The 24113-nt window shown below is 41.1% G+C and overlaps 1 protein-coding gene across 1 annotated transcript in view; it reads left to right on the top strand.

Annotated features, from left to right (window-relative positions):
• The window catches only part of NUP210 (nucleoporin 210), a 199431-nt gene that overhangs the window by 30966 nt on the left and 144352 nt on the right, over window positions 1–24113 (top strand). The window contains exons 5-7 of the mRNA XM_033925716.1: window positions 3621–3771; window positions 17241–17373; window positions 23427–23585. Of these exons, the coding sequence (XP_033781607.1) occupies window positions 3621–3771; window positions 17241–17373; window positions 23427–23585 (443 nt within the window). The remainder of the gene's footprint in view (window positions 1–3620; window positions 3772–17240; window positions 17374–23426; window positions 23586–24113) is intronic.

Raw genomic sequence — 24113 nt, 5'->3', positions numbered from 1 at the left:
CTCATCGGGATCAATACCCGAGCTGACAAACTCAAAGCCTCTGAAATGGACTCCATCCACCGATCGGTAAGAAAATTCCGGGGTAAGGTGCGGACGTAGGAGGATAGTTGAAGGTATGAGAGCCAATCGCAAGCTCTCCAGCCGTGGTCCCGCTGAAGATCAGCAAAAGAGTTCAAGGATCCATCAGAGCTGACCAGTTGGAAAATGTACAAATTGGCATCAGTATTCCATGTACTGGTTGAAGTAGGAGTGAGCCCCGAGGGAAACCCCCCCCCATTTTTTCCAGTCCCATTTTAAGAGAGAAGTTCAACTTAGTTCAACTTAAATTTATTTTATTTGCACTAACTAATAAATTGAGTGTCATTGATTAGTGTGCATTAAATCAGTTTGATGCACATCAAAGGGTTCAACCGTGTTAGTTCACTAGATTAATAGCAAGTAATTTAACAAATTTGATAAACCACTCTTCATATAATATCAGAGTGGGATATATCTCAAAATATCAATAAAAATACATATCATAAAACACCAACAAATTTAAAATAATAAAAGAAGAGACAAATTGACTTACCTCAGTGCAGTGCACCAGTGGTTTTATCAAATAAATACATCTTTAATTTCTTCTTAAGGCTAACAATTAGAATGCTCTAAATGCTAAAGAAGCCTATAGGAATATAATGGGTATCGTTAACGTTCCTCCCTAGTACCTCAAGAGCACTTATCCCTGGAAATGATTTAGCAAATTGATTACTTGTTTGTCATATGCTAGATACCCCAATCAGAGACGTCAAACGCAAAAAAATGTACGATGGCCTACTGGCCACGCAGGCAGCGAAACATGACCACCAATTATCCAATCTACTGATCACGACACTAGACTACAAAACTTTTAGAAAAGAAATAAAACCCCTACTATTCAAGAAATCCATCAAGACAAACTAACTCCACAGGAAGCATTCCATCCCTCCAAATAACCCGCTCAACTATGTAACTCTTCTGGAATTGTCCAGATAACACCTTTTGTAATCCGCCTTGAACCGAAAGGTAATGGCAGAATAAAAGTCAATAATACTTGTAATACTTGTGACCCAGATTGGCCACCGTCAGTGACGGGATTGCGGGGACAGATTCAGAACCAATGCTAGGAAGTTCTTCTTCACCCAAAGGGTGGTGGACACCTGGAATGCGCTTCCAGAGGGTGTGATAGGACAGAGTACGGTATTGGGGTTCAAGAAGGGATTGGATGATTTCCTGAAGGAAAAGGGGATAGAAGGGTATTGATAGAGGATTACTATACAGGTCCTGGACCTGATGGGCCGCCGCGTGAGTGGACTGCTGGGCGCGATGGACCTCTGGTCTGACCCAGCAGAGGTACTGCTTATGTTCTTATGTTTGATTCAGCATGGCTTAACTTAGATTCTTTTGTACAACCAATTTACTTCTAGCAGGTTCTATATATGCGTACTAGGGATGCACATTTATTAGTACTCATAAGCACATAAGCAGTGCCTCTGCTGGGTCAGACCAGAGGTCCATCATGCCCAGCAGTCCACACACGCGGAGGCCCATCAGGTCCAGGACCTGTGTAGTAGTCCTCTATCCGTACTCTTCTATCTCCTTTTCTTCAGAAAGTTGCCCAATCCCTTCTTGAACCCCAATACTGTACTAGAAACGCCTTCACCGGATCAGATTTTAGGTCCATCTATTCCGGCGACCCGCACACGCGGAGGCCAAGCCAGGTGCTCCCAGATGAAGACCCTGATTACCCATATCCCTCAATGTGATTTGCAAGGAGGTGTGCATCCAACTCACGCTTGAAACCCAGAATGGTAGTCTCCGTCACCACCTCCTCTGGGAGAGCATTCCAAGCGTCCACCACTCGCTGTGTGAAATAGAACTTCCTGACATTTGTCCTGAGCCTGCTGCCCCTCAGCCTCAGTCCATGACCTCTTGTCTGTGTCACTTTTGACAATGTGAACAACGATGCTTCTTGCTCAATTTTATCGAATCCATTCAGTATTTTAAAAGTCTCAATCATATCTCCTCGCAGTCTCCTCCTCCCGAGGGTGAACAGTCCCAGTCCTTCGAGGCGTTCTTTGTAGCTCAAATTTTCCATACCTTTTACTAGCTTCGTGGCTCGCCTCTGCACCCTTTCCAGCAGGGTTATATCCTTTTTTAGGTATGGAGACCAGTGTTGGACACAGTATTCCAAGTGTGGTCTGACCATTGCTCTGTAAAGCGGCATTATAACGGCCGCCGATCTACTCGTGATCCCTTTCTTTATCATATCTAACATTCTGTTTGCCACCGCCGCACATTGAGCCGACGGCTTCAGGTTCCTGTCTATCAGTACCCCCAGGTCCCTTTCTTGATTGGATTTGGCCAATGTTACACCTAACATTTTATATTCATGTTCCTTATTTTTCTTGCCCAGGTGCATCACCTTGCATTTGTCTATGTTAAACCTCATCTGCCACTTTTCCGCCCATTCCTCCAGCTGGTTTAGATCCTTCTGGAGATCATCACTTTCTTTTTGTGACCCAACTGCCTGACATAGTTTTATGTCATCTGCAAACTTGATTATAATACTTGTTTCCACTTCAAGGTCATTTATGAAGATATTGAATAAGATGGGCCCAAGAACCGAGCCCTGGGGCACGCCGCTAGTCACCTTCTCCCAATCTGAGAATTTCCCATTTATGCTTACCCTCTGCAATCTATTCTCTAGCCATTTGCCTATCCATCTAAGTACGTCCCCTTCAATTCCGTGACTTAGTAATAGTGCAATCAAAATCATTTTCATGTGTGTTTAACCTATGAAGTAATGTACATCAAAAAGTTCTAATGTGTGTAGAAACGTCATTAAAAAATATTTGTAAGACAAACTGGAAAATATTTGAAAGGGGGGGAGGGGAGTGCCCAAGTGAACTATAAACTAGGGTTACCAGGGCGTGACAGGGTGGGGATAGAAACATAGAAACATAGAAAGATGACGGCAGAAAAGGGCTATAGCCCATCAAGTCTGCCCACTCTACTGGTGAAACTGGGTGGGCCTGGAGGGGAGGGTCTGGGGGGTCCGGATTTTCCAGACTGAAAATCTGCTATTCTTACTACAAACATAACAAAAAATTTGTACTATGTACATCCTTAATGCATACTAGCATGATAGACAATAAGGGTCATGGAAGATGACTAGTAGTGAAGGTCCAAAAGCAAACAAAGGGCTAGATTTTTAAATAGATTTGATCAGAGACTGTTGGGGAATGTTAATGCACATCAAGCAGAGTAAAATTTTAGAGAGGAAACATCAACTGGAATTTATGCATCAATTCATTTGCAGTATCTGTATTTGCATTACAGATTTGTTCTATGTTATGTTTTACTGTAAGAAATTGAACTTTATAAAATGTTTAAACACAGATGGAAAGCATTAATACGTACTGTAATCTTTGCTGCTCTATCATAGCCCTTTTAGCTGTAAATGGAGCTGTAAGGAGTCACTGATGTATGAGTGGTTTCTAGTGCCTTTCTAATTTGCATCCAGGTATTATATTTCAAGGCTACATTTGACCACATGTGTTTGCTGCATAGTTTGCAAATGTCTTGCATTGATGTTTCAGCATACTCAAGTTTTTAGAGTCTACTTATGTACCACCTTCCTATATAACGGAGATGGAGAAAGTAGCCAAACAAGGAGATACCATTTTAGTGTCTGGAATGAAAACGGGGAGTTCTAAACTAAAAGCAAAATTACAAGAAGCAACCTACAAGGTAACATTTTATTGCTTTATATGTGTTACTAGTATTTTAGCCTGTTCCATTAACAGGTGCTAGAATATATGTCTGTGTGTCTTAATTTCTGTCTCTCTCTCCCTCCCGCTGTCTGTGTCTCTCCCTGCCCCTGTGTCTTTCTTCTTTTCTTTCTATCTGTCTCTCTCCCTGCCTCCTATGCAGCAGCATTTCTCTCCCACCACTTCCTTGTGCAGCAGCCACAGCAGGATTCCCTCCCCCTCCATTTCCCTCCCCCCACACCACTTCCCTGTGCAGCAGCAGCGTTTCCCCTACCCCCCCTTTCCCTTCCCGCGGTCTGACCGGCTCCCTTAGTCCCTTACTGCTCCCCCCTTCCCTTCCCGCGGTCCCAACTAACCTTCAGTAGAAGGCCCCGAAGCAGCGTGTGTAGAGTGCTGCAGACGCTGCTAGAATCGGAAGGTTTCAGGACCCGCAGCCCTTGCCGGACTCGAAGCGAGCTCTGGGGTTTTTGGTTTTTTTTTAAACGCGGGCCCAGCCGAAGCAGGAGGAGAAGCTTGGGAGGCAGCAATTAAAGTGCGTTCCGGCCCCCGCTGACGTCACCCTGGCCAGTTCATATCCTCCAGACTGCAAGAGCCGCCATGTCCAACAGGCTCTGTGCCACCGCGCGCATGCGCACTCCTACCTGCGGGTCCCTACAGTTCACAGAAAACAGGAGCACGCAGGTGGGAGTGTGCATGCACACTTAGGGCTTTATTATATTAGATATGTGTTCTTTTTTGTAGCTAGTGGATTTATCCTTACCAGGGTTGGACTTATCCGGTATTCAGAATTGTTGTATGTTGGGTTTTTTTTTGCCCCGGATCTCTCAGTTGATGTGGTTATTTTAACTCTTATTGAAGAATATGATAAACCTCAGTGCAGGCAATTACCAAAAGTTGGCCAAGTTGAGTCCTCCTTCAGTAGCACACAAACAAGTTTATTGGCTGTTCCTCCTTCCTTGGACCACCTCTACAGTTGTTGATTTGAGGAGATGGGGACCCAGTTTTGTGTGTGTGGGGGCATACCTTCAAGGCTTTTCCTCTGCTACCGCACATAACCCTACCCTGATTCAACTGCATTTGGCTACTATGACATTTGGTTTTTGCTTAGATCACGTGTAACTACCTTGAGAGGACTAGTCCCTGGGACCCATATTTTTTCCCTAAAAATTAAAGAAACTTGTGGATGAATGTAAATAACTTCTAGAAATCTCCACTAGATCACATGGGACTACAAATATGAAATAATCAATATTTAAATAACTAGAACAATAACCACTCGATACGTGGTGAAACATTTCATATGAGAGGAAAAGCCTCGGAGTACGATCCAGAACCACGTATTCTCACAAACCTTACTGTGCTTACCTCATAGGCATAAAACTTCTCATCTAGTGATGTATTAAATCGCGTATCAGTCAATGTGAATCTTTTAAATTATCTGAGTATACACAATGTAGGTTTATTCCTTTGATTTGTGCACTCAAAAAAATATATATATTGTAAGGTCCCACCACCGATGGTGGCCAGCGTTTCACAATACTTGCTGCTTTAGGGCTCAAGGGACCTGGAGACAATTGAAGTGGCAGTGTGTGGCGTAGTGGTTAGAGCTACAGCCTCAGCTCCCTGAGGTTGTGGGTTCAAAACCCATGCTGCTCCATGTGACCCTGGGCAAGTCACTTAATCCTGCACGAATACAGGATGTCCGGTGCTGTACTCGGAGAGAGCCCCCAGGAAAGAGACTTGGTAGTACTTGTAGACAAGTCAATGAAGCTGTCCGCGCAATGCGCAGCGGCGGTGAAAAGGGTAAACAGAATGCTAGGAATGATTAAGAAGGGGATCACGAACAGATCGGAGAAGATTACCATGCCGCTGTTCCAGGCCATGGTGCACCCCTCCCCCCCCCCACCTAGAATACTGCGTCCAACACTGGTCGATGTACATGAAAAAGGACATAATACTACTCGAAAGGGTCCAGGGAAGAGCGACTAAAATGGTTAAGGGACTGGAGGAGTTGCCGTACAATGAGAGGCTAGAGAAACGTGGCATCTTCTTCCTTGAAAAGAGGAGACTGAGAGGGGACACGATCGAAACATTCAAGATATTGAAGGGAATTGATTTAGTAGAGAAAGACAGATTGTTCACCCTCTCCAAGGTGGAAAGAACGAGAGGGCACTCTCTAAAGTTAAAAGGAGATTGACTCCATACAAACGTAAGGAAGTTCTTCTTCACCCAGAGAGTGGTAGAAATCTGGAACACTTTTCAGAGGCTGTTATAGGGGAAAGCACCCTTCAGGGATTCAAGAAAAGGTTAGATAAGTTCCTGCTGAACCAAAATGTACGCAGGTACAGCTAGACTCAAATAGGGCACTGGTCTTTGACCTAAGGTCCCCCGCGTGAGCGGACTGCTGGGCACAATGAACCACTGGTCTGACCCAGCAGTGGCAAATCTTATGTTCTTATGTTCCACTTCCTTGGATACATTAGATAGATTGTGAGCCCACCAGGACAGAAGGAATTTCTTGAAGTACAGTCAACTCCACCTAAGTGCACATCGGTTAAGTGCACAGTTCGGTTATCCGCACCTAACCACCATGGTCCCCCCTTTTTTTTTTTTTTTTTTACATTAAAGTCAATGGACATAAACTCTGGATATTTGATTCTGATAAACACAGAATCTGCTTATGTGCACTGATGTCATACGTCCCTCCTCTATTCTTTGACATTACGTTAACTCCGGTTAAAAGCAATCACGTTCTGACGTGGATGAGCCACGTGTTTCAGAACAGCAGTCTAGGCCTGGCCAGGCATTCAAACTTTTGGAACTGCACCATGGCATCGCGTGGACAAAAATCATTGTCTTTGGGTGAACGTGTCCACCATGCTGGACAAAAATCATTGTCTTTGGGTGAACATGTCGATGTCTCAACATTACAGCATTCATCCTAGCCATATTTCTGAGATTTACAAAAAAAACCAAAACAAACCATATTGAAAGACTGGCAAAATAACAGCAATCCTACCAGAAAACGGAAAAGAATTGGGAAGGCTGGAGACATTGAACAGGCTGCAATGGCTGCAATGGTTTGCTGAAGCTAGAAGTCAACAACTGCCAATCAGTGGACCTCCACTGATGGAGAAAGCGGCACAGTTATCTGAAGAACTGGGCATAGAAGACTTCAAAGCAACAAACGGATGGTTAGAGAATTGGAAAGTTCATAACGGCATAAAATTTAAGAAGCAGCATAGCGAAAAACAAGACGCAGATGAGTTTGGTGTAGAAAGATGGGTCATGGAAGTGTTGCCATCCGTCATTGGTGGATATGAACCATGAGACGGGCCAGTTCTGGCACATCCTTGACAGAACATTGGCTTTCAAATGCAGCGAAGCTGTTGGCTTCAAGGTGCCAAAGGAAGATTGACATTTGCTGCTCAGTTGCAATATGGACAGTAGTGAAAAGCTCGAGCCACTGGTGATTGGGAAGAATCGAAATCCTCAGTGCTTCAAAAACATTAAACGCCTGCCTGTTGAATATGAAAGCAACAAAAACGCATGGATGGCAGTGACATGGTGGATTGAATGGTTGCAGAAGCTTGACAATCTGATGAGAAGGCGTAGGAGGCACATTGTAATGCTGTGTGATAACTGTGCAGCACACAGCAATGATGTAAGACTAACCGACATCAAACTCGTGTTTCTGCCACCAAACATGACCTCTTTGGGGTGTCAGGTCAAAAGCGCACCGGGACAAAGGCGCGCCCAGACAATTGAGCGCAGCGCGGAGGTGCGCGCCGCTCAATGTTTTTAGGGCTCCGACGGGGGGCATGGGGGGGAACCCCCCCACACTTTACTTAATAGACATCGAGCCGCGTTGTGGGGGCGTTGTGGAGGGTTTGGGGGGTTGTAACCCCCCACATTTTACTGAAAACTTCACTTTTCCCCAGTTTTTAGGGAAAAAGTTAAGTTTACAGTAAAATGTTGAGGGTTACAACCCCCCAAACCCCCCATAACGCCAGCGCAATGTCTATTAAGTAAAGTGGGGGGGTTCCCCAACAAAACCCCCGTCAGAGCCCCTAAAAACTGTAATTTTCTTCGGCGCGTGCCTCCATCTTGCCCTCGGTTGTCGGCGCGTGCCTTTGTCTTTCGCGCCGTTGTCTATGAACCCCTCTTTGGTCCAGCCGATGGACCAAGGGATAATCGCAAACGTCATTACAGATCACTCGTCCTAAGATATGTGATGGCAGTGATTGAGGCAAGCACAGAATCCAGCCCCCGAGCTGCTGAGCTCGCGAGAAAAAAAAAAATGACGGCGCTCAACTCTTTTCATATGATACGGGAGGTATGGAGTAAAGTCTCAACGAGTACAAATTGCTATCGATGGACGAGCATCGTTCATGCATCTGATGACACTTCATTCATTGAACTCCCAGTTGGACTCTCGTCACAAGAGTTTGAGCTGTATGTCACCGTTGACAACGATGTGCCCACATCATCTGACGGCACTAATTCCGATATCTGTACAGTCATAAAGGACACTGCAGACAACCAAGAGTCTGATGAGGACGGAGATACTGCTGCTGTCATCATGGCTAATGAACCACCTGCAGAGATTGTTTCCCTCTTGGACACACTGAAGTCCCTACACACGCTGCGTTGTTATCTGGAGATACATGGATGTCACGATTATGGACAGTTTTACTGCATCAGTAGTCAGATACACAGCCTGAATTGTGCAGAAAACAATGACTGATTATTTCAGTAGAATGTTGGTTTAAAAAAAAAGGTTTATAGAGTATTGCATTAGATGGAACAGTGCTGTTTCTATAACTGAACTATGTTACATTGTATTTGGTGTGTTTTTTTGGTGAATAAAAGTTTTATTGCATTTGACTACAGCGTACTGTGATTTTTCATGACTAAAAACTACTCCGAACATATAACCTAGCTGCTAAAATAACTTCACCGTATATTTATTGTCTAAAATGTAAAGGTAACTTGACCGAATATGTATCGTCTAAAATGTAAAGGTAACATTAACGAAATTGTAACTTCGCTGTAAATGTACAGTCTCTTCATCTGTTAACCGCATAGAACTTCCATGGTAATGCGGTATACAAGAATAAAGTTATTATTATTATTACTCCGTTTAAGCGCACATGGCGATCCAGTCCGAAGGGCTTGCACTTAAGCGGAGTCGACTGTACCTGTATGTAAACCGCTTTGAGTATGGCTTTAAAACTACAAAAAGGCGGTATACAAATCCCAATTCCTTTCCCTATCTGATGCTGGCCACCATCAAGTGTGACTACTTTTCCCTGCTGTTTACAGAGAACCACTGTTACAGTTAAGCAGTTTTGTGCAGACATCTAAGTTTTTATACTTTTAAGCAAGCATTTTAATATCTGTTGATAGCAGTTGACACTTTCATTCCACACTGACACTCAGCACAAAGTAGCCTCGTAATTGTTACTGTAACATTAGATGCTGGGATGCTGATGCAGTGAGATCAAAGTGCCAATAATGTCAAAAGTGTTTAAAAAGTGTTTACTCACACTGCAGTGGCGTTCTGCCCAGTGTCCTTGGATTGGTTGCTTACAGATAATTTAGTTTTGCTTCCATGTTACAGGATCATTTCAGATGGTTCCCCTTAAAAAAACCCACAAAAATCCCAGTATATACAAAACAAAATAAAATAATTCCAAAGAAGGAATAACATAATATATTGAAACCCATATATTCACTGACCCAAGAGACGAAACAGTTCATCTCATCTGTCCTTACCAAGGTAGAACAATGCAATTTAAACTAAAACTGAATTCGGAAAAAACTAAGGTTGGGTTTTTTTGGGTGTTTTTTTTTTTTTTTTGGCAAGTCCCAATAACAAGATCACGAACACCTCTCTGAGATTAAATGGGTCAGATTACCCAAATAACTCTGCAATCAAAATTCTTGGTGTCATCTTGGACCGAAGCCTGACTTTTGAAGATTACACCAACGCTAAGGTTAAAAAATGTTTTTTCACCTTATGGAAACTTTGTACTATTAAACATTACTTTGATTTCCTCTCTTTTCGACTGCTGGTTCAATCTTTAATCTTAAGTACCCTATACTATTGCAATATCATATACTTGGGATCTCTTACCCTTTGCTTCCTACCCGCCAACCAGTTTTTGATCCATCTGTGTACATCCCCTTCCACCCCATGGCTCTTTAGTTTTCTTAGCAGGCGTTCATGGGGTACTTTGTCGAAGGCTTTTTGGAAATCCAAGTATACAATGTCTATGGGGGCTTCTTCGTCCATTTGCTTGTTTACTCCTTCGAAGAAGTGTAATAAGTTCGTCAGGCACGATCTTCCTTTGCTGAAGCCATGTTGGCTTGTGTTCATCAGTTTATTCCTTTCTAGATGCTCATCGATGCTGTCCTTCATCAGTGCTTCCACCATCTTCCCCGGGACCAATGTCAGACTTACCGGTCTGTAGTTCCCCGGGTCGCCTCTCGAACCTATTTTAAAGATGGGTGTAACATTTGCTATCTTCCAATCCTCCGAGATCACCCCTGTTTTCAGGGATAGGTTACTCCTGAGCCTGTCGTCTCTTAACTTCATCCTATGAGTTCTCATTCCAGAGCTTCCTTTCAAATGAAAGAGACTCGTAGAAACATGCATAATTATAGAATAAGAGCAACCGTGCCTAAATTTAGGCCATGAAAAATGGGACCCCTCAGATAGCAGTTACAAGCTAAGTGAACTGTTTGTTACAATTAGAAAACCCATCAGTGATTTCTTCATTTTCCTGCACATTATGAACTTAAATGCATTTGAACGTATGAAGACAAGTTATGTTTTTTGTTTGAATTTTTGAAGAAACATAAGATAATATTTTTTCCACCAAGTCTCAGAAAGTGATTGGCTACATATGAGGTCACAATGACTGGAAGGTGAACTCTTTCCCGCTAAGGTGGCTTCTCAGCCTTCCTTGTTGGAGTTTCATATCTCTGAGCGCATTATATGTAAACCAATCGCTCTCATGAGTCATTTTTTCATTGAAGTCAGGCTCTTTTGACATACAAATTTAGACGCAGGCATTTCCACTATGTTTTTGTTGGTGCAAATAACTGTGCTGAAATTTAGTCCAGGTTCCCAGGCATAAGTGCTATTCTGTAAATCACGCCTTATAGAATCATGCTTTTCTTGTTACTGATTATTTTGGGTGCCATATACAGATCATCCTCACTTAATGACCACATAGACTTAGACCAACTCACTGACCAGGGAATGGAATTAATTTTTCCAGGGCTCCCGCGGGAGTGTACTTTGTTTTCTCTGTTCATCCTCACAGCTCTCCCGACACCCTGCCAGCGGCTGACTCAGAAGCCTTCCCTCTAATGCAAAAAGTCTGCCCTCGGATGCGTTTTAGCATCAGAGGGAAGGCTTCTGTGTCGGCCGCTGGCAGCGTGTAGGGAGAGCTGTCGACAGCCTTTGAAGAGACAGAGAGCAATGTTGCTGAACAGAGAAAACAAGGTACCGCTCCTGCAGGAGCCCTGAAAAGGGAGGGGAAGAAATGCACGTAGGGTTACCATATGGCTCCAGATAAAGGAGGATGGATTGAGACATCCATTGCTTTCAGTGGAGGTAAAACCCAGATGTCTCAATCCGTCCTCCTTTTTCTGGAGACATATGGTAACCCTAGATGGCTCCTCGCTTATCGACCAATTCACTTAATGATCTAGTTGTAGGAACAGAACTTGGTCATTAAGTGAGAAGTGTCTGTATAGAATCCCTAAATATTAACCCTAAATGCTAAGTTTCACATCAGGAGATTCAATATGTATATTTTGAACCTGGCCATTTAGAATAATTATTATTAAGTGTAGAATCTAAAGGCCATACTGAAAATTCAGATGACTGACTGTATTCAGGGTTGTAAAATAGAGAATGACACGGGTACAAATTTCTCCCCGTTCCCCCCAGGAACTCAATTTTCTCATCCCATCCCCATGAGTCCCAATTCCTGTACTCTACCTTAACCGCACAAGCCTTGACCACTAATGATTTTAAAGTGTTTGAGGCTTGTGCAGATGAAGGCAGAGCTTTCAGGAATGGGGCAGAGACAGGAAAAGAACTCGCGGGGATGGGACAGGAAAATGAGGTTCGGCGGTGACCGGGGAAAAATTTATCCCCATGTCATTCTCTATTGTGAAACACATATGTTCCTGAAGGAGGAAACATCCAAGATGCCTTACAAGATTTCTGGACTATTCAGTCTCTGACTGACAGCAGGTTGGACTAAGTGGGCCAAGCATTAATTTTCTAAATCTATTGTTCAGTTCAGAAATGAATTTGTAAACAAACAAAAAAAAAGTGGAGCTGGAGGAGAGGCACCCCAGCTAGGGCAGAAGCAACAGAAGAGGAGCTGGATAAGGAGTAGAGTACTCTTTTCTGTGCCTTGCTTTAGCCCCTCTCTTTTTTTTTTTTTCTTTTCTTTTCTTTCCCCTCCCCCACCCTGGAAGCTGCCTAGAAGAGAGTGGCTGGCGCAGACCCACCCCTGGTTTTCTCTGGAGTTTGAAATTAAGTAGCTGAACCGTGTTCCAGGCCATTCCCCCAAGAAATTTACATTCTGACTCAATTAACTGATTAGTTGTTCCGTACAGTGTTTCAGGTTTATCCTGAATAGACACTTCAGTGTGACATCTTCCGTGAATGCTGCTAATGGAATCTTTTCTCATAGTGCAGTCTGTTGTGATGGAGATTATTATTATTTTTTTTTTTGCAGGTTTTAGGAATATTTGTCTTTACATTATGTTCTTTAATGCATACTTTTAGAGCAATGAAAATCTGCACGTGATTTAGCCCCGTTTGATTTGAGAGGGACTGTGTACAAAATGCTTAGATTGCCCACGTCTAGCCTCTGCCTGTCGCATTCCTTTTTTTCTCACTATATAACTTCTGTTGGCTGTATACTGTTATCATGGATCATTATAACAACATAGTGTAGACTCGGTAGAAATTCAGTGGGGTGGGAGTAATGTGCTAGTCCCGCATTCCCTAAATAGCTAGCTCTAGCAAATTCTGTCCCCAAACGAGTTATGGAATCTGTCTGACTTACTGCTGGAGATATTTAAGGTGTTAGCCTACCGCAGAGACCATAAATCAGTGAATTTCTGTTTCCTATGATTTTATTGCTAATCTCTTCTATGATAAATCTTGAGCAAACATGGATATAAATTTACCCAAGTAGATTTCATGTACCAGCGTCACTAGGTGGGTGCCAAGATATAATTTTGTTCAGGGCATGGAAAGATTTGTTTTACTTCTGTACTTGCTATATACAAATTTGAAGCAAAACGTAGCATTTAGGAATATAAACATTAATACGCGTATAATGGTAATTTAAGCTGATAGGACACTTGTTCCGCAGGCGTTAGCCAATTTTCAAAAGATAACTCTGCAGTTTTCCTTTGAAAATCTGCCAAGCTGGAGTAGTTGACTTTTGTAAACTAAACTAAACCTTAAGTTCATATACCGCATCCTCTCCATAATTATAGAGCTCGGCACGGTTTACAAAAGCTTAATATAAGGAAGGAGCAGCATAATGGGATTGGAGGTTGAGTATAGGGGGGGGGGAAGAGAGCCTTACATTTTTGTGAATAGCCTAGTTTTTAGATGCTTCTGGAATAGTTGGAAGGAGCCCAGATTCCTCAGTGGGGCAGAAAGGTTATTCCAAAGCCCTGCGATTCTGAAGAAGAGAAATTTGCCTAATCTTCCCGCATAGAGGATACCTTTTAGCGAGGGGAAGGATAGTTTAAATTTTTGTACTTGGCAGATGCAAAGCAGGTAGGTTAAAACAATGAAAAGAAAGCACAGGGATTTAAAAATGAAATACCCGGGCATTCTTGTTTGGGCCTGGGACATTTTTGGAAGGGTCTTTCTGTGGAAACATGATTCAGTGTGATGATAACCTACAGAAACCCATTTTGAAAATCACCCCTCTTAACTACTACTGTAAAATTAATGTAATTATATATTTTTTGGTTTTTATATTCTGCCTTTAACTTCATCCCAAGCCACAAGACAATTGTTTTTGTAATCAACCTGCTCTACTCTTTGGGTTCTTTTTTTTGGGGGGGGGAAAAAAAAAAAAATCTTTAACTCTTTTGTAATCCGCCTTGAACCGCAAGGTAATGGCGGAATAGAAATCCCTAATGTAATGAAATAACATCATTTGTATCACAAAGGCAATCCTATAAAGTTTTCTCACTTTTATTCTGCTTAGTTACCTTAAACTCAGGCAGAGATGAATGTGAATAACCAGGTTTTGAGTCTATCTAGCTCAAACTTCCAAAGCAGGCCAAAAACAGAACAGATTCAAGGTTTTCTCGGATTCTGCTGACTCCATACTTTACAAAATTTGAGCTTCTGCAAAACAGAATTGGCCATGATTTGGCTTGTTTTGAGTTATCGCTGGATTCCTTCCTTCGAGCTTTTCTTCTTGTTCAAATGCAGTTCATTATAAGATTAAACAATTTGATAGTTTCCAATGTTTGTGTTAGAACTGCATATTTACCAAGTAATAGTTTCATTTACTGCACTTTTTTGAGGGAGTAAACAAGTGGATAGACAAAGGTGACCTGATTGACATTGTATATCTGGACTTTCAGAAGGCGTTCGACTACTTTGAAAAATTGCAAGCCATGGAATAGAGGGTGAAGTACTCACGTGGATTAAAAACTGGCTGGAGGATAGGAAACAGAGAGTGGGGGGTAAATGGACAATACTCAGACTGGAACAGCATCACCAGTGGAGTGCCGCAGAGTTCGATGCTTGGATCCATTCTCTTCAACATATTTATAAATGACCTGGAAATTGGTACAACGAGTGAGGTGATTAAATTTGCAGACGGTACGAAGTAATTCAGAGTAGCGAAGACACAGGAGGATTGTGAAGACCTGCAACATGACATAAACACGCTCGAGAAATGGGCTGCAACATGGCAAATGAGGTTTAACGTGGATTAGTGTAAAGTGATGCATGTCGGTAATAAAAATCTTATTCACAGGATGTCCGGTGCAGTACTTGAAGAGACCCCCCCCCCCAGGAAAGACTTGGGAGTACTGGTTGACAAGTCAATGAAGCCATCCGTGCAATGCATGGCGATGGCGAAAAGGGTAAACAAAATGCTGGGAATGATTAAGAAGGGGATCACGAACAGATCGGAGAAGATTATCATGCCGCTGTACCAGGCCATGGTGCTCCCTCACCTGGAATACTGCATCCAGCACTGGTCACCATACATGATGATGGACACGGTACTACTTGAAAGGGTCCAGAGAAGAGTGACTAAAATGGTTGCCGTACATTAAGAGATTAGAGAAACTGGGCCTATTCTCCCTTGAAAAGAGGAGACTGAGAGGGGACATGATAATGAAGGGAATAGACTTAGTAGATAGAAATAGGTTGTTCACCCTCTCCAAGGTAGAGAGAACGAGAGGGCACTCTCTAAAGTTGAAAGGGGATAGATTCCGTACAAACATAAGGAAGTTTTTCTTCACCCAGAGAGTGGTAGAAAACTGGAACGCTCTTCAAGAGGCTGTTATAGGGGAAAACACCCTCCAGGGACTCAAGCCAAAGTTAGACAAATTCCTGCTGAACCAGAACGTACACAGGTAAGGCTAGTCTCAGTTAGGACACTGGTCTTTGACCAAAGGGTCGCCGTGTGAGCGGACTGCTGGACACGATGAACCACTGGTTTGACCCAGGAATGGCAATTCTTATGTTCTGATGTTCTTATGTAACATCCATATTTCATTTAAAAAAAAAATATATCATTTCAATAGCTTTTTAAAAATATTCAAAACTCCCTGTTGTCTAATGTAAAGTGGGATATTGTTTCAAGTATCAGGACCAATGCAGGAAAATGACCAGTCTCTAGTCGTATGTAATCACACTTGCTTCAAAGTGGGGAATATCAAATCCCTAGAATCGACTGAACGTAGACTTCGAGAAGGTGTATATAAGGAAATGCGATCAGTTAGATATTTTGGTGCCATCCCACGTACACAGATACATCAACAATAATTTTTGTACCGTATCCTAACTCTATTTTTAACCAATACAGCTTAACATAATAATCAGATACATGATCGTTATTTCCCAATCCCAAACAGAAATCAAATTATCGCGTTTTAACCCTTTCAGGACCATAAGGATTGTAGGCCAATTTTTGTGGTTTTGACGACATTTTTATGGTAAAAAGGGCTTGCAGATGCCAAAAAATTGATTTTTTTTGTGAAATATCATTATTTTTTTTTTTTTAAATCACACTTCTGGCTTATGGACAGTGTGGCAAGTGAATCTTCTCGTCAATCTGGCAACGACACTAATGAATGAATGTCGGAACCAGTTTGTTTACATAAAGGCAGTATCATATGGAATCCGTACATATCAAATTTAGAACTGTAGACTATCCCAATCAAAATTTATAGGATTTTAAAGTTATGGGACAAATATGTCCCTTGGTCCTGAAAGGGCTACGTGATTTGTAATGCATGAATTGTTGTCATGGAAACTCCCAACAATACTAAGTTACAGTAATCCAGACTAGACAAAACAACTGTTTGGAGAACATATTTAAAATTGGCTCCAGATAAATATGATCTGAGATTACTCGGTAATCTCAATTTCAGATGTATGTGAGACTGAATATTCTCTTCTTAAGTTCAAGTCCTTGCTGAAAAGCCATCTTTTTCAGAATGCTTTTTGGTTTTTAGTCCTTACCCCTTTCCTCCTCTCTTTATCTTATCAAATGTCTTATTTATTTTTTTAATAAAACTTTATTAATTTTCAAAACTAATACAAAGTGCCATGAATTATACAAACATTAATAATCAACGTAAGCACTTAAATTCCATCAATAACAATGCAGAAGAAAAATATCCCTCCCATCAATTTAATCAAGAAATAAACCAAAAAGATATCTCCCCCCCCCCCCCCACCCCACACCCATCCTGTCCTGGATATGTATAAAAATATACAGAAAATTAAATAAAGACAATTACGTTGAAGTATTTTAATGTATTCCTTTACCTTTTTAATTGTTAACTGCATAGATGTAACTTTTGGTCCTCTTATGGAATATCAAATGCTTGCAAGTGGACAAATCACTTTCCTGTTTTAATTATTTATTTCTGTGAAGCGAAAGATCCTGGTTAAATAAAAAGTGAAACTTTTTGAGCCTATCAGAGGAGATTAAGTTGCTAATTAATGTTGCCAGGGGATATTAGAAGCCTAGTGCCTTTAAAGTTTTTTTTTTTATAGAATAAAGTCCAGCATTACCTAAGGAGGAGAATGTGTATACCCAAAAAGAAAGGGCTTTACAAATTCAACATGTAATACAAACGTTATTAGACAACAGAAGGACAGTAGCTGATACAATGTTTGCTCTCTTTTCTTTACAGACTGTCTCTCCTGCAGAGGTTAGGTTGCTTATTTTGGAGAACATCCTTCTTGACCCAGCATATGATATCTATCTGCTGGTGGGAACATCTATTCAATATAAAGTACAGAAAATAAGACAAGGGAAGATGACAGGTGTGTCCTTCTTTGTGTTCAGCGTTAAGATTTCTATTTGCATGAAGCAAAATGGTTTAGTTGTATAGTAAACAGATAATCAAAGATCCAGTTTCTTAAGGAGTAAAGTGGCAAGATATTCTCCTAAGTGAAAAATTCCCCCCCCCCCCTCTCCTTGAGCAGCTAAATTTAGATCCCTAAAAAGTCGGCAGAGTTAGGTCAGGGAATAAAATGTAGGCAACTCGTCACCGATATTCAGTTCTAGGCATGTCATTTAGGTCAGTGCTGCACATTCAGTAGGCCATGGGATGGTCCTTTTCATGCCTGGTCCTGACTATTGGACGGTGTCCCAAATCTCCTGCTTGCTGCTCCAGATTTCTTACTTTAGCCCTGCCTTCCTGTCCCTGTGGCAACTGGACAAAGTTGCGGATGACACTTCGGCAGCACTCGAGTCTTTCAGTCACAGGATAACAATCTCTCATTACACCAGGAGGGCAATTTAAAATAAGCACCTCACCAACAGCCTCTTTTACATCAGCCCCGAAGCCCTTCAAATCTCTATGGGCTTCAGGATCGTTAGCGCAGCGCAGCCGCTAGCGTGGCTTTGTAAAAGAGGCCGCAAGTTCCATGATGAAATAAACCAACGTCTTAAGTTTTTTTTTGATGGGCGCCGTTAGGCCCAGTTTTGTAAAGAGTGCCTAAGTAAACTTAAATTAGAAATGTCTTGATCCCACTTTTCTGTACAAGATGTTTATGCTTGGAATAAATTTTGTAAAATTGTATAAATTTAAAAAAATTTTTTTTTTAAAAAAAAGACACGCAGCATGTGCTTGCTGATTTAGGCACCATTTTCAGAATCTGGCACAAATGGACATGTTCACTTATCAGCCTATCAGAGGTGGTGTATTTTACCTGCAGTGAACTGCTCTTCTCTATTGGGCCCAGCCTTTTGTCACCCTTTTCTACCAACATCAGTGGATGGAGGGTCAGAGATGTTCTGGGGCTGTCTATTATGATAGCTCAGATGTTCCTGGGCAGATGGACACAGGAAGTAGGTAATGGCAGGCATCTTAGCCCATGTGTGTCAAAGGTTATTCCAAACAACTAAATTGTTGTGGGCTGTTTGATCTGGATTTCCTGATCTTTGTCTTTGAGTGTTTATTATATATATTTTATGAATGTATTTTATGTAACCCTGAAAAGTTTCAAGTGAATAGCCTAATTGATGAAATTTAGAATGAGAGTACGCTGAAAGCAAGTATCCTTCATTTTTCTGTATGTTTACCGTTAAAAACACTGACACACATCTTGCAGTAGGTTTTAACATTAAGAGGACTGTAGTCAAATCCATGAGCAGCTTGCAGTTTCCCTCTGAAAATTTGGGTGATGTGCACGCTGTGGTTGCTTTTGTACCCATGTACTTCACACCTGCATGCAAGCAGGGTGCAAGATATGTGCCAGAAACTCCACGTTGTGATATGTAAAGAACATTGCTGTATGCGTTCTCTTAGGCTTCTGGAGCTGGCGTCATGATTGTAGCAGGTTTCCGGGTCTTGCCACTTCTGTGTAGAAAGAACTGATGTTTCAGCCATCATGCTGTGGCTTTCTTCAGGGTATGCTGTGAGGTCTGCAGTGTGTCTTTATATATATCCCAGCTTCTTTATATATATATATATATATATATACACATATATATATACACACACACATATACATACATACATATACGTACCTCGGAATCTGAACGACCCAGAACTCGAACGTTTTGGAATCTGAACCTTTTTTGTAGTAAATTTTGCCCCAGAATCCAAACTCTGCTTTGGAATCCGAACGCCCTGCACATTGTATGTATGTGTTTGTGCCCCAGAATCTGAATGCTGCTTTGGAATATTTGTTAATATTTTACCTTAAAATCCAGTGTATTTACTGTTAAAATTTGAGTTTGTGGAACCCAGGAACGGATTAATTCTGTTTCTATTATTTTCAATGGGAAGTCCCAGACCCTCAATGCAGACATTAAAATTTGGGTCCCAATCACTCATGCCAGTACTCAACATTCAAACTTGGAATTCGAAACTTTCCTGTCGAAATTCAGATTCATGACCAACAGGTTCAGCCCACAAAGTTTCCCGCCAAAAATTCAAATTTCTCGACCCACAGACTGTCCTGTTCTCAATCAGGTCCGTGGACCCACTATACAGTATATAAAGACACACTTCTGACCTCACAGCATGCCCTGAAAAAAGAAATGCCACTTCTTTCTACACATACATGGCAAGACCCAGAAACCTGCTACAATCATTGCTGTACGTGGTTTCCCTTCCCTGAAATAACACCCCATCTTTTTATTCACTGGAAAAAGTGTGCATGTCAGTGTGTATAATTTTATTCACACAAAGATGGGAGTGGAGCACAAATATGCAGACTCTGGTACACAAGCATTTTACCTATGTAAAAGCTTGATTATTGCCCTTAGAACAGTGTTTTTCAACCTTTTTACACCTATGGACTGGCAGAAATAAAATAATTATTCTGTGGACAGGCATCGGTCCCTGGACCGGCGGTTGAAGAACACTGGGCTAAGTCGTGGGCCAGACCCTGCCCATCTCTACCCAATCTCCACCCCAGACCCCGCCCCCATAATAGTACTAATTACACCTTGCATGTCCCGTGCCTCATCTGGAAGCCTTCCCTCTGACGTTGCAACGTCAGAGAGAAAGCTTCCAGTTCAGGTGCAGGATGCCCGTAGGAGCCACTGCCCATGGCTTTGTGCACTGAATCAGTGAGGAAGAGGGAGCTGGCTCGAAGATAACGCCACATCGATCGCACCGTGGACCGGCGGTTGAAGAACACTGCTTTGGGCCTGATGCACGTGCTGGCCCTGTGGACCGGCAGGAAATTTTTGTGGACCGGCACTGGTCCATGGACCAATGGTTGAAGAACACTGCCTTAGAATATAGATAAATAACCATGTATTTTCTTGTAATTTTGAATCTGGTGACTTTGTGTTTCCATAGCGAACTACAATGCCACACAGGGCTATGGACACTGGAGAACACTTTTACTCTGTGCGTGTTTATGCACTAACTTGATGCTTAGTGGAAAATAAAGGATCTGAAATTCTGGTTTGAATTAAAACTATCTCAACAGATTTGTGTCCTGTAAATCAGGCTCCCAAATCATAATTGAGATTAATGCCGGTAATTTTGTGTTTTCTGAACATTTCCATCTATCTTTCAAGCTAATTGAAAACCTTGACTGAATTTTGATTGCATTTTCACAGAAAGGAAATTAGGGGCCATGTAGCCAGTGATGCGGTTCGGTTTGCAGTCAGGCTGAGCACACTTTTAACAAATGGTGTAAAACAGAAGACAAGTTTAATAATACAAGGGAAAAAAATAATGGGAGAAGTTTGGAAGGAATTGTTTGCTCTTGTGGTTCTTTCTGTGCAGCTTTTTGGACACCCCGCTTACTCTAATCACTTTCTTTTGGGGGGGTGGGGTTAAATGATTTCTTAGGAGCTTATTTAAAATTTTTTTAGTCATTAAGTTTTAATATACTTACAATTTTTATAACTCTACTGGACATAATGCAGCACTGCATAGTGATAACTAATCAGCTACATTGTAGCATTTATTTTAGGATCTCCTTTAGTGATTTGGAGGTCTGAAAACTGGCATTTACATGTCCAAATTCTCTTTTTAGAAAGCCACGATATATACATCTAAAACTCGAGTAGGTATGTTTGTTTATTTTATTCAGACACGAAGGAGCGGAAAAGTCCAAATAAAAGACTGGTGATATTTCACGAACACCCTTCCTGTATTTTCCAATAAAACAGTGACTTGAGATTCACATGTTTCGGTCAGACGGCCTGCATCAGGAGTCTACAATCATAGACACATATTAATTAATCATAAATACTGTAAATATCTCACAAGACAAATTAAAAAAGTATAAGGAGAGAATTTCATATATACCAAAAAGAGGAAAAATAATTAAAAACACAAAAAAATCCATATCAAAAAACATGATTAATTAAACTAAACTAAACCTTAAGTTTGTATACCGTATCATCTCCATTAAGATAGAGCTCGGCACGGTTTACAGGTAAATTCAGTAAATGAGGGATGGACATAATAAGAAATTAGAGGTTACGAAGAGGATAGCTACCTTTACATTTTAAATAGACAGCTTTACGTTTTGGAGAAAAGCCAGGTTTTCAGATGCTTTCGGAATAATTGGAATGAGCCTATGTTCCACAGCGGGGCAGGGAGGTTGTTCCAAAGCTCAGTGAATTTGAAGAAAAGGGATTTCCCTAATTTACCTTAATTAATATATGTGTCTATGATTGTAGACTCCTGATGCAGGCTGAAACATGCGCATCTCAAGTTACTGTTTTATTGGAAAATACAGGAAGGGTGTTCGTGGAATATCTGGAGAGGATGCGGTATATAAACTTAAGGTTTAGTTTAGTTTAGTGTTCGTGAAATATCTGGAGTTCACCAGTCTTTTATTTGGACTTTTCCACTCCTTCGTGTCTACGTAGTGTTTGTGGATTTGATTCTCCTGTGTTAACTCTGTTCATTTTATTCTTCATATACTGCTATTTTCCTACACACGGATCAATTTGGTTTCCAACTACTAATTAGAAACAAGAAAGGAACTCTGTTACTAGTATAGGAAAGACAACACAATCGTACACATGAGCAAATAAAAACAAAACAAATGTTTTGTCTTGTTCTCCAGGTGTCAGTTGGGGGGGGGGGGGGGAGAGGGGGAGGGCAAAGATGTATCAGAAAGGTGTATGTTTGAAAGCCTTTTCATAAAGAAATGTTTTCAGGAAAGTTTTCAATTTTGAGAAGGTAGTTTCCAAGCGGATATAAGGACAGCATTCGTGAAACATGACTCTTGTCAGAGTATTTTGATGCAGTATCATTCCACTTATTGGTTCAATCTTCCATTCTAAGCATACTTGACTACTTGTAACATCATTTATTTGGGAACCTTAAAAAAAATCAACTCCTCCAAAGACTACGAGTCATTCAAAATTCGGCAGTTCGACTGATTTTTGGGTTGAGAAAATGGGAACACATTAGTCCCTTTTATCAAAAACATCACTGTCTGCCCCTGGAAGCACGAGATTTGTTTAAGTTTTTTTGCCTTTGTTATAAATCAAATTTTGGCCTGGCCCCTATGTACCTGGTTTCTCAATTTAATCTGGACAGTTCTATTAGGCCCGCAGGCAGAATTCACATGTTCACCTATCCATCTTTAAAGGACTGCCTCTACAAAAGATTCCTGGACAGAACTCTTTGCCTCCCAGGCAGGTAAATGGAACGACTGGCTGGGTAACTTTATCATGCATTCCTCATCCTACTTCAATTTTAGAAAATCAATAAAAACAAATTTGTTTAATCGATTGTGACCTAAGAATCTTATAGTGTTCCGCTACTCCCAACCTGTACCTTATAGTCAATGACTTTGTATTGTAACCATTTCGCTGATTGTCCAGCACCTCTTGTTGTAAACCGCCTCGAACTATCATGGCTTTGGTGGTATATAAAAATAAAATTATTATTATTATTATTATTATCCCTTTGACAACCATTTTTGTAAAGCAAATGAGTATTGAAAGTTTTCTAAAGTTTTAAAAACTGCTAAGCTTATGAGGAATTGCACTTTTCAGAATGTTCATGGACCTATGACGATCGTGGTGTTTTTTTGGTCCTCATGGTAATGTTTTTGAGGCCTGAAGAGATATTGGAAATGCCTTTAGACGGTAACTTACTAAAGAGTTTATCTTTATCAGTACTACGTTTGTGTGTATATACTTAGACATCTGTATGTTGATCGGTGCTGTATTTTTTATTTTTTTTATTTTTTTTTTACAATGATCATTTCATACAATATTGCCATTATAAAATTGGTGCTTATCACCCATATTTGTTTGCACCTGTTTTTGGTGTACTTTCTTAATTCTACCCTTTTGTACTTTTCATATCAAAAGAAAAAAAATACATCAGTTGTACTTTTAAGTTCAGAGAATGGCATACTTTTTTTTGTTCTTGCAGAGTTAGTAATGCCATCTGAGCAGTATGAGCTTCAGCTTCAGAACAACATGGCCAGCCCTGAGGGAAATCTAAATCGGCCAGTTGCCAAGTTGGATCAGGCAACATCAACAGTGACTGCATTGCACGAGGGACAAACCAACCTAGTGCTTGGCCATAAAAATATCCTTTTTCTGAAGTGGAAATAACTACCCCCTACCCCCTTTACTAAACCGTGGTAGAGGTTTCTACCGAGGACTGGAGCACTAATTGTTCTGATGCTCAAAGAATTTCTTTGAGCGTCAGAGCATTTAGCGAACTGGGCTGCGGTAGAAAACTTTACCGTGGCTTATTAAAAGAGGGCCTAAACTTAACAAAGTGTAGTAGATGTTTAGTTTTGGGGTTTTTTTTTTAAATTTTATTTTAATAATTTGGTTTTTATTTGTGTGGTCCTCAGGAAGATGATAATCACTATAATTGTAAGCTTTAAACTGATACCTATTATATGTTACTTGTGAATGATACTTGAGCATCATAATAATAATAAGAGTTCCTATAAACACAAGTACCATGTTTCCCCGAAAATAAGACAGTGTCTTATATTAATTTTGGGTCCAAAAAACGCACTAGGGCTTATTTTCAGAGGATGTCTAATTTTTTTCATATTCAATGATCATCTCTCCCTTCCTCTACTCCACCCCAATTCTTCAT

This window comes from Geotrypetes seraphini, chromosome 17 (assembly GCF_902459505.1).
Source record: "Geotrypetes seraphini chromosome 17, aGeoSer1.1, whole genome shotgun sequence".
NCBI classification, from domain to species: domain Eukaryota; kingdom Metazoa; phylum Chordata; class Amphibia; order Gymnophiona; family Dermophiidae; genus Geotrypetes; species Geotrypetes seraphini.
This window is presented reverse-complemented; position numbering and strand designations above follow the sequence as displayed.